The sequence below is a fragment of the Halichoerus grypus genome, chromosome 3 (genome assembly GCF_964656455.1).
Source record: "Halichoerus grypus chromosome 3, mHalGry1.hap1.1, whole genome shotgun sequence".
NCBI lineage: Eukaryota > Metazoa > Chordata > Mammalia > Carnivora > Phocidae > Halichoerus > Halichoerus grypus.
Window position 1 is genome coordinate 54,649,616 of NC_135714.1, and position 9,493 is coordinate 54,659,108.

Consider the following 9,493-nt stretch of genomic DNA (forward strand, 5'->3'; position numbering starts at 1 on the left):
TTGAAACTGTTTCCAGGTCTAAACCTGGCAATTATTACTGCCGTCATGTATTTGAATTTGCTGTGTATTTACACTTTCCCGCCACTAGGTCATGTGGTTTTTAGAACAGAATCCATTAGTCAGTATGTACATCTTTATTTATCATGAAACTTGATATTGTCATTTGCAAGAATGTTCTTGACACCTTCCTTTAAAATGGAACTGAATCTATGCTCTTCCCCAAACCATATTTAACCCCTCCTAGATGAGATGGCACCCTTATGGAAACTGTGCTCTCTGGGCTGTTAGCTGTCTCCATTTATTTGAAACTTGGTACAAATTGATAAGAACATGCACAAATCATCTCAATTTATATTTTTTGTTTACCAGAAAAAAAAGGACTGGAAGGGAAGTTTTTACTTTGTCTTCCCCTGCCTCCTCATGGGACTAGTCTTTGCCCGTTTATGAAAGTTGTCAAGTAACTATGAAAGCTTGACATTTATGGAAACTATGAGAAACTTGATACTTGGGTTATAGTGCCCTCTGCTGGGAGAAGTGATAGAACGTAGGTGTTCTTTTCTAATAAACCCAGATTTCAGAGGTAAAAATTGGAAGCTCATTGTTACTTAAGCAAATATACATATATACATATATATCCTATATAGAAAAATAATTCAAAATAATATATTTATTTAAATACCAGGCTATTTTAGAGAATTTAAAGTGTAATTCAGCTTATAAAAATTGCATTAACACAAATTTTATGAACACATCTGTGGAAAGCAAATGCATATACCTGTTTTCTTTTCCCTCTTCTACCCTCTTAAGGAAAAAATTTAGCTCTCCAATACCAGACTGAACTTTTGATCACTATACCGTAAAGAATCTCTTGCTTACTATCTAAGCCCTCCAGCTCTATATCTACTCCTTTTTGACCTGAAAGCTTCTGTGTGAATCTGCCTACTAGTTATCATTTGGGTTGATTAACAGAGCACTTTACTGTTTATCTATAGAAACTATCTATTCTTTGTACTAGTAAGGGTCTGTTTTACGGGGAACTAGGTTAGGCCAATTTAATTTATGCCTCTCCAAATATCCAAGTGCTCTCTCCCATTTCTCAGCCCCCTTAAAGTTTAAGGGGTCATTAGAGAAGGTCTGTCTAATGGTCTAAGACCATCAGTGGATATATTTTCAGCTCTGTTAGTAGATCTATTAGCAGCTTTCTCTTCTCTGCCATGGAGTTTGTGGAGGCTACATGTTCACATGGCATAGCCACAGATAAAAGCAGCCTTGAATTGTTGATACAGCTGCCTTGATGAGTCATCCTACTGGCAATAGTCTGAGTGAGAAATAAATTGTGACACATTAAGCTACGGAGATTTAGGTGTGTGTTACAACAATATAATCTAGCCTAACCTAATAAATGATGCTGTGTTCAGTCACGGTGTTTGACAGTGTGTTTCCTCTGCTTTGGATGCCCTACCCAAGTACCTCACCCCTTCACCAAGAAGTCTTTTTTTGGTTTCTTCTTGTTCATCTTATAGGGCTTATCTCAGCTTTGACTGCCCCCATCCCTCTTCCTGGGTTCGTTGCCTCTTCAACATGCTTCTTTTGTGCATATGTATGGATGAATGACTCCTGGTTATTTATGGATGGACAAAATTATTTTGTGGTTGTTATAGATACTTCTCTTTAGAAAAATTAGCATAGCTTAGTGGTTTCAAGTTTGGCCTGCATACCCCAGCGGGTCTCTGAGACTCTTTTAAGAGGTCTGTGAAATCAAACCAGTGGTACAAGAGCAATAGTGGTTAAAACTTTTGGCACCTTAGTAAATCAAGGTTCTGGCATCAGACCCTACCAGGAGTCATCCTGTCATCATATTCTTCACTGCCACACATTCACAGGGGGGAAGGAATCTAACTTTTTAAGAATTCCCTGGATGAGGGCGCCTGGAAGGCTCAGTCATTAAGCGTCTGCCTTCGGCTCAGGTCATGATCCCAGGGTCCTGGGATCGAGCCCCGCATCGGGCTCCCTGCTCCATGGGGAGCCTGCTTCTCCCTCTCCCACTCCCCCTGCTTGTGTTTATTCTCTTGCTGTGTCTCTCTCTGTCAAATAAATAAATAAAATCTTAAAAAAAAAAAAAAGAATTCCCTGGATGAAATATTAAAAATTATAAAATCTTGAGGCTGAGTATGTCTTTGTAATATTTTGAATGACCAAATGAGAAGTATACATAAGCACTTTTGCTGCATATTGAATTAAAATGGCTGTCCTGAGTAAAGGCCTTGAACAATTGTATGACTCACATGCTGAACTCACTACTTTGGTCATGGAGCAGCATTTTATTTGAAAAGAATGACTGACAAAACTTGGTTATTAAAATCAGTATTTGGCAAACATTATCTTGAAGATAAGTAAAGGAAACTTGTCCTAAGGAAAACAACTGATAGTATTTGTTGCTAATGTTAAAATTTACCATTTAGCATGAAAAGTAAATTTTGATGAATTTATATGTGCCCCTTGATACATAATGACTTTATGATGGGATCAGTTCTGATATTAATGAATTATTACTAATTATTTTTATGTTAATTAATTATGTGTCAACATTTGGAACATCTGCATAACTCAAAATGACCAATAAATACTGTTAAAAAGTCATGCACAGATAAAAGATTCATTGAAAATTCAAGACCTACTAATGGTTTTTAATATTACAAAGCATAAAAAGTTCATTGATCTTGATATGGTTTTGGAATTAGGTGACGTTTGGTGGGCTGGGGTCCGGAGCCGATGGCCAAAAGAGAATTCTTGAGGTGTCTTTGGTGCAAAAAGGTGGTTTTATTAAAGCACGGGGACAGGACCTGTGGGCAGAAAGGGGCTGCACGGGGTATGAGGTGTGGCTGATTATATACTATGGGGTTGGGGGAGGAAGGAAAAAGGGAGGTTTTCAAAAGAACTTTCATATGCTAAAGAGGACCTATAAGATACCGGAGGCCTTGCCGTTGTCAAGTTAAGGTTGTTTTTCCCTCTAGCGAGGTATTAACATTAAGATACTTGGGAACTTCCTGGAGGAACATTACACTCTGCCCGCTTCAAGTATCTGTCAATGGGCTGAAGGTTGTAAGGACATTTAATTGTATCTACATTTCCTTCTGGAAGCCAGGTTATTGATAGAAATGCTTTGTTCTTGTAGATTGCTAATTTGTAAACTGAGGGAGACTCATGTCTTGCAGGATTGTGACCTCTATAAGTCAACTATTTGTTTTTCCTTTCCTTAGCTTTAGGGCAGCCAGGAGTGCCTGAGGAATGTCACATATATCCATGGGGGGGGGGGGCGCTGTGGGTTGTCAGCTTCTGCCTTGTCCTCAGCTTGCCTTCTGTTCTCTCATCAATCTGACTAAAAGTCCACATGGAAGAAACTACCACTTGTTGAGTTTGGGTGTATTTTCATAGGAGAACATCTACAAATATCTGAAAACACTATTAACATTCTCTTCCCTTTCTCAACTACGTACCCGGGTAACGCTAGATTTTTTCATATACTTCAACCAAAACAACAGACTGAATGAAGAAGCAGAGATGAGAAACCAACCATCTTCTATTAAGCCAGATATTTTAAAAGAATGCCATATTTCTCATTTTTTCCATTGGCAAATATCAATATTTTTTAATAAAAATTCTGTGATTTATGTTAACATGTAATGAGTTTAATACTGTTATTTTTAGTGGATTAAATATTTTAAACGATTTTCAGTTTAGTGCTTAGTATGATAAGTACGCCTAGGTACAGGCTGTATAGAAACACACTTTGAGGGTCTCAGTAATTTTGAAGAATGTTAAGGGATCCTAAGAGCTCAAAATTTGAGAACCACTGATATAATCTGGGATCCAGGATATGGACTTGGCAAAGTTAACATAGTAGACTAGCTATATTACTCTATCACTTAAAAAATCCACAAATTAGTGGATTTAATTAGTGTATGAGTGGACATGATGCTAATTGGCAGTACTTGATTTTTTTTAAATAGTCAATAAAATTTTATATAAAACAGCTGCCTTTGCCTTGCTACTCCTCATTCAAAAGATGAGCAACCACCTGACCAAACTTCTCAGGCTGGCAGGCCTCAACCCTGGCTGGGCCGGCCTCATGCCTGACTGGGAGCCTCCTGCATCTAGTTATGAGGGACCCACCCACTGCATCCCTGTTGGCGTGCCTGAGCCTCTCCCTCCAGCCTGAAGGTAGCTTTTTAACTACGTTATAGCCTTCACTCAACCCATGGACCAAGAGGAAACAACAGAAAAAAAGAAAAAGCTACCTGCAAAAGACCATTAAGAAAAAAAAAAGCAAAAAATAAAACAAGAAAACCACACACACAAAAAGAAAGAAATTTGTTATTGTACAAAGACAGTCTGCTTTCAAATTTGTTTTAATTAAAATACATTATACATTTTCATGGTTCAGAGCTACTTCTTTTTGCATGTTACAAATGAAGAATTTCCACAAAAACCTGTATCAACACTGAAGAATTAGTGTACCTGGTTTCTGTAGGTCTAAAATGTTTTTTGCTGAGTTTTGCTGATGGTGAAATTGTTTCACAGTGATTTCAAGAGTTGATCAAGATCCCCATACAAATAAGAGACTCTAATTCAGGGCCTACTTCTGGCCAGAGTCAGTTTACAACCATACCCTTTCCTCAAATGCTATGAATGAAGGCAGATAGAGCATGTTCCAATCCAACCCTCAGAAAGTGTTGGTTCCAGTCTCTCACAGCTCTGCCAGATAACTTGCAATGGAAAAGGACATACTTTCATAATTCCAGAAAGTCTGAGTGACTAAAACCAAGAGTTTTATGCTATGGTAAGACAACCATGATGTGGGCTCACACAATAGAGAAATAGTAATGGTCCTTTTTTGATAGGAGTGTTTTCTTTGCTTAGGCCTTCTTGATTAAACATGAGATTTGTTGCTTTATGAAATTAAAGTTCATAAATATTTCCTCAGGACCACAATTCTTTCAAAACAGCCATTGTACACGCTAATTTAAAATGCATGCTAGATAAGGCTGGGAGTAACCTTAGGCAAAAATGACTTCAGATAGTTGCTACAAGATGCTTTTCTCTTAAATACCAGTCTTAGAGGCAATCCAGTTGCGGTAGGCAGTCACTCGCATATAGACACCTGGCTTATTGACTTCACCACATTTTTCTCCCCAGCTCACTGTTCCAACAAGGTACCAAATATTTCGAGAATTGGGATGAACTAGTGGTCCTCCAGAGTCACCCTGAATAAAACAAAGCATATTAATCATTATGAGAACTAACTTCCAGATACTTCACTAAGTGATAAGCCCAGATGAAGTTTGTGATTCATGCTTCATACAGACCATAGGGAAAATGTATGGTGTAAATCCCTGCATCACCCTTAACACCACCTTTGGCTGGAATATATTCTCTGGGGCTCTTTGGTGTTGACTTGAACCTTGAAGGCATGAACTGGTAAGTTATAAGGTCTAGTTCTATGAGAAAGCTTTTGGGAGACAAATATTATAGATGTACTTGGAGAACAGGGCTTCATATCTGAGAAAAGTAACTAGAACCCTAGTCATGAGGAGGCTAAGAAGGTAAGAGAAATGGGCTGGAAGTAGTTGGAAATTCTCTGAGACTCATCCTTTCTTGAAATACAGTTAAGACTATGGACTGTGAGGCTAGACTACCTTGGTTTGTGTGCCAGGTCTTCCACTCACTAGCTGTGTGCTCTTGTGCAAATCACTTTACTTTCCTCTGACTCCATTTTCTCATCTGTAGAATGATAATGATAGTATATACATCACAAGGCTGTGATGAGAATTAAATGAATTGTTTGTAAAAGACTTCAGTCAGGTGCTTGGCTCAGAGTAAGTCCAACTTATGTGTTTGTTAAATACTTACAAACATATGTTGCATGTAGCGGAAAATTACTTTAGCACCAAAGTTGGAGGGAGTTTAACAGAATTGTCGAAGTGCAAATTAACTGAAGCATAGAATTGTCTCCATATTGATGATTTTCATAAAATAACAGCAGTTATTTGTACACTTTGTGGTCAATATGATTAGTGTCCAGACTTACCTGGCAGGCATCTATATTTCCTTCCAAGTACCCAGCACACAGCATCGTATCTGATACCAAACCATCATATCCTTCCCTAGCGTTACAAGTGTTTGTGTCAATAATCTTCACAGGTGCCTTCTGAAGTATCTCTGGGTATTTACCTAAAGGAAGTAAACATTACCAGTAAAAGAGCTGCTCTGAAATAGAGCAGGATGGAAAACTTGTTTTGTCCTCTGTGCTTAAAACTTACATTTGACTCTTGACTATTCTTAAGATTAAAAACCCCACTCAGTTCCCTCACCCAAATCAATGAAACAGAAATCTTCAAAGAATAATTTGAAATCTTTTAAATGCTGCCTTTCTATATCCTTATCTCTCTTCTTGTATCTTTGAACCAGAACTTGCTCAATTAGTTACTCCAGGTCAGGGAGTTTCTACAACCAGTTGGTCTCCACAGAACGTTCCAAACCAAGGCAATTTGCAAAGCCATACTCCGTATGCATCATTTCCTGAGACATTGCCTGTGAGAACTAGGCATCCTGAAGTAAATGATGCCTTTGACTCTGTACCTTGGTCACCATGTTTTCTGCTTTTGTACTCAAACACTATGTTAAGCCTTCACTGAACTTACCATTATATGAAAATGCTCCCCATCCTGTAACAACAACTCCTTCACCTGGTGGAAAAACCTGCGTGGCTTCAGGAAGACAAACTCGATGTACATCATTCTGAAATAAGACTTTTTCAGTGAGCTGTATAACTGCAATATCATCATGATGTTCACCCTGGATGTAGTCTTCATGAACAATAATTTGTTGAACATAACGTTGCATATAAGGGGGATTTACTCTGGTGCCAAAGCTGACAGTATAGTTTTTTGGATTGTTTGTCCTAAAGAAGCAAAAATTATGTATTTATTTTAAAATAATAGAAATGCAGCCTGCATCTACTGTACTCTTTTCATGACATTAATATTCCTTTGCTGTATAGCTCATTAGCAGTGATAGTCTGATTTTTTAAATTCATTTAAAAAAATCTTGAGTCCCTATACCATATACTATATAAAGTAATGGGAATATAGAAATAAAAATTAATAGCTACACCTTCAAGAAACTTAAATCTAATGAAAGATGGGCATAAACACAGACAGTTATAATTGCTTAAGTGCTTTGTATATAATTAATGGGACAACAAAACAGGTACACTTAAATCTGCATGCTCTAGGGAAGAGATTTCTTAGGGAAAGTAGCATTTTGGGTAAGACTATAGAGCTGAGTCATAGTTGCCTAAAAGATAAGGAGAGGGGGACAGGCATATGCAGTGGGGGAGAGGGGTATGAAACAGGATGATGTGTTTTAGCAACTATGAGTAGTTAGGGATGTCTGGAGTATAAAGTGATGAGAGATAAGAATCATGTGAGAAAAAAATGTAGTATCAAGAATGAATGACTCTTTGCATTCTTATAGGTAATGCAGGAAAATCTTAGATTGGCTTCCTATATAATTTGTCTTCCAAACCCGGACACTTGAGATGAGAGTGCTACTGATAATGAAGCTGGGAACTCCAAGGTCTTTGGTCTCCCTAGCTTTGGGCAACATGATGAACTTACTTTTGAAAGCAGTGAGCTGCAGTCACCAGGTATCTTTCACTGATCAAAGATGCCCCGCAGCGGTGTTGGCCATTCTTTTTGAGAGTTGCTTGCCATGGCCATTCTCCTTTCTGAGCATTGGAACCCCCCCTGATTCTATCATACGTAGCTGACATCCTTGCTCGTGTCCCACAGCCTGTCAGAGTCAGTTTTGTTCCATTGAGAGTAGGAAGATAACAGTTATTTGATTATAAAGCAGAGAGTGAGCTGAGTTATTCTTGTATAGCTCTATCTGACAATATCTTGCACTGAAGGGGCTAGGTTGTAATTTGCACAGGAATCACTAGCAGCCCCTGGATCACCTTTATACCCAGCATAGTATCTCCAAGATTCTTCAACATTTGGAGAATATGAGAACTGTGGGAGGCAGATAAAGTCACAGTTAAGTCCATGGGCTCTGCAACCCTGGTTTGAATTCTGACCATACCATTCATAAACTGGATGAACTTGGGCAGATTATTTCACTTCTTTGTGCTTCAGTTTCCCCATCTCTCAAATGGGATGATAATAATAACATCTATCTTTAGGATCGTTGTGAGTATTAAATGATTTGCATGTAAAGCATCTAATTAGAATTGTGCCTAGCTAACAGTAACAAATCTTGACTGTTATGTCTTAGATCAGCTCACACGTTTAATTAAGAAGTATCTGAACTTACGGTTGTTGATAATCTTTTCAGCATGAACCTTATTGATTTCTGAAATAGAACAAAAGCTCACGGTAAATATAATACCTAGCACCTAATACCCTGGGGCCAATGAAGTAAGATGCTAGATTCAGCAGAGCCGGAGGGTCCAGAAATAATTTTGAATCTCAGGATAAAATGTCAGTAGAAAGGAGAGAATATTGGTTTATTTGAATTGTTCTTTTACCATATATGAATGTATGATATGGAAATACCACCTTCATAGTTCCACATGGGAGACTTCTTTTTTATTTAATTGGAACTGTATTCCATATCATCTAAGGTGGACAGTTGCCAGTATCTTTTCTCAGAAGAACAGGAAGAACTGCAAGTGAACGTGATTCCTGTCAGTCCACAAAAATAACTTTTAAAAAGTGATCTGTCTTATAAGGGCAGATTGTATGCTATTTTTCAATGTTATAGGAGATCATGAAAAAATACACAGTACACACCATTACTTTTAAGGACTGTTCAAAGTTTTACTATTTGCTTTATACTGAGAAGCAGTGTTCCCCCCAGAACTGCTTTCAGTTATGGCATTATTATGATTTGATTATTATGTTCTCAATAATAAAGAACACAAATTATTATTCTGATATAAAATAATGACATATTCATTTAAAAAATTGAATATCAGCTTTGTGCATGGTACTTGTGATATATGTTAGACATAAAAAGATAAGAGTAACACTGCTCCTATTTAAAACATAAGCTTACCCATGAGTCTAAGAGAATTAGGATCTGTAGTCAGAGAGCCTGCATGGTTCCTCAGCATCTGATGTAAGATGCTTTCAATTCTTCTTCTTGTGTTTTCCTTCATTGATCTGGGAGCCTTGAATACTAGCCATATATGTGCAGTAACACTGTTGTTATGAGGACTGGAAACAAGATAAATATGTTTCAACGAGATAAACATATTTCATATGCTGCTAAAAAATAGCATTTACTTCCTCGTTCCCTGATCTTTCATATTTTTATTTCTTCTGACTTTTTATGGGTTTGTGTAGTAACTTCACTTTTGTTTAATCACAGGATCATCCATCTGCCTACATTTATTTGGTGACAGTAAGCATGCAGCTATAGTATTCAT

General features: G+C 37.6%; 1 protein-coding gene across 1 annotated transcript; it reads right to left on the minus strand.

Annotated features, from left to right (window-relative positions):
* Nucleotides 1-6,675: 6,675 nt before the first annotated feature.
* Nucleotides 6,676-9,247, minus strand: LOC118546333 (transmembrane protease serine 11B-like protein). The gene is made up of 4 exons (XM_036109040.2): nt 9,121-9,247; nt 8,377-8,415; nt 7,680-7,854; nt 6,676-6,961 (listed from the first exon to the last, which is right to left on the minus strand). Exons 1-4 carry the CDS (start codon nt 9,221-9,223, stop codon nt 6,676-6,678), a joined length of 603 nt encoding a protein of 200 aa, XP_035964933.2. The 5' UTR covers nt 9,224-9,247.
* Between the last annotated feature and the right edge of the window lie 246 nt (nt 9,248-9,493).

Bases quoted from the DNA above. Each gene is read 5' to 3' on its own strand.
- LOC118546333 (XM_036109040.2), bottom strand. From the start codon at position 9,223: ATGAAGGAAAACACAAGAAGAAGAATTGAAAGCATCTTACATCAGATG. The intron at 8,416-9,120 runs GTAAGCTTATGT...GTTCTATTTCAG, and splicing joins TAATTCTCTTAGACTCATGG to AAATCAATAAGGTTCATGCT. The intron at 7,855-8,376 runs GTAAGTTCAGAT...TGACTCTGACAG, and splicing joins TGAAAAGATTATCAACAACC to GCTGTGGGACACGAGCAAGG.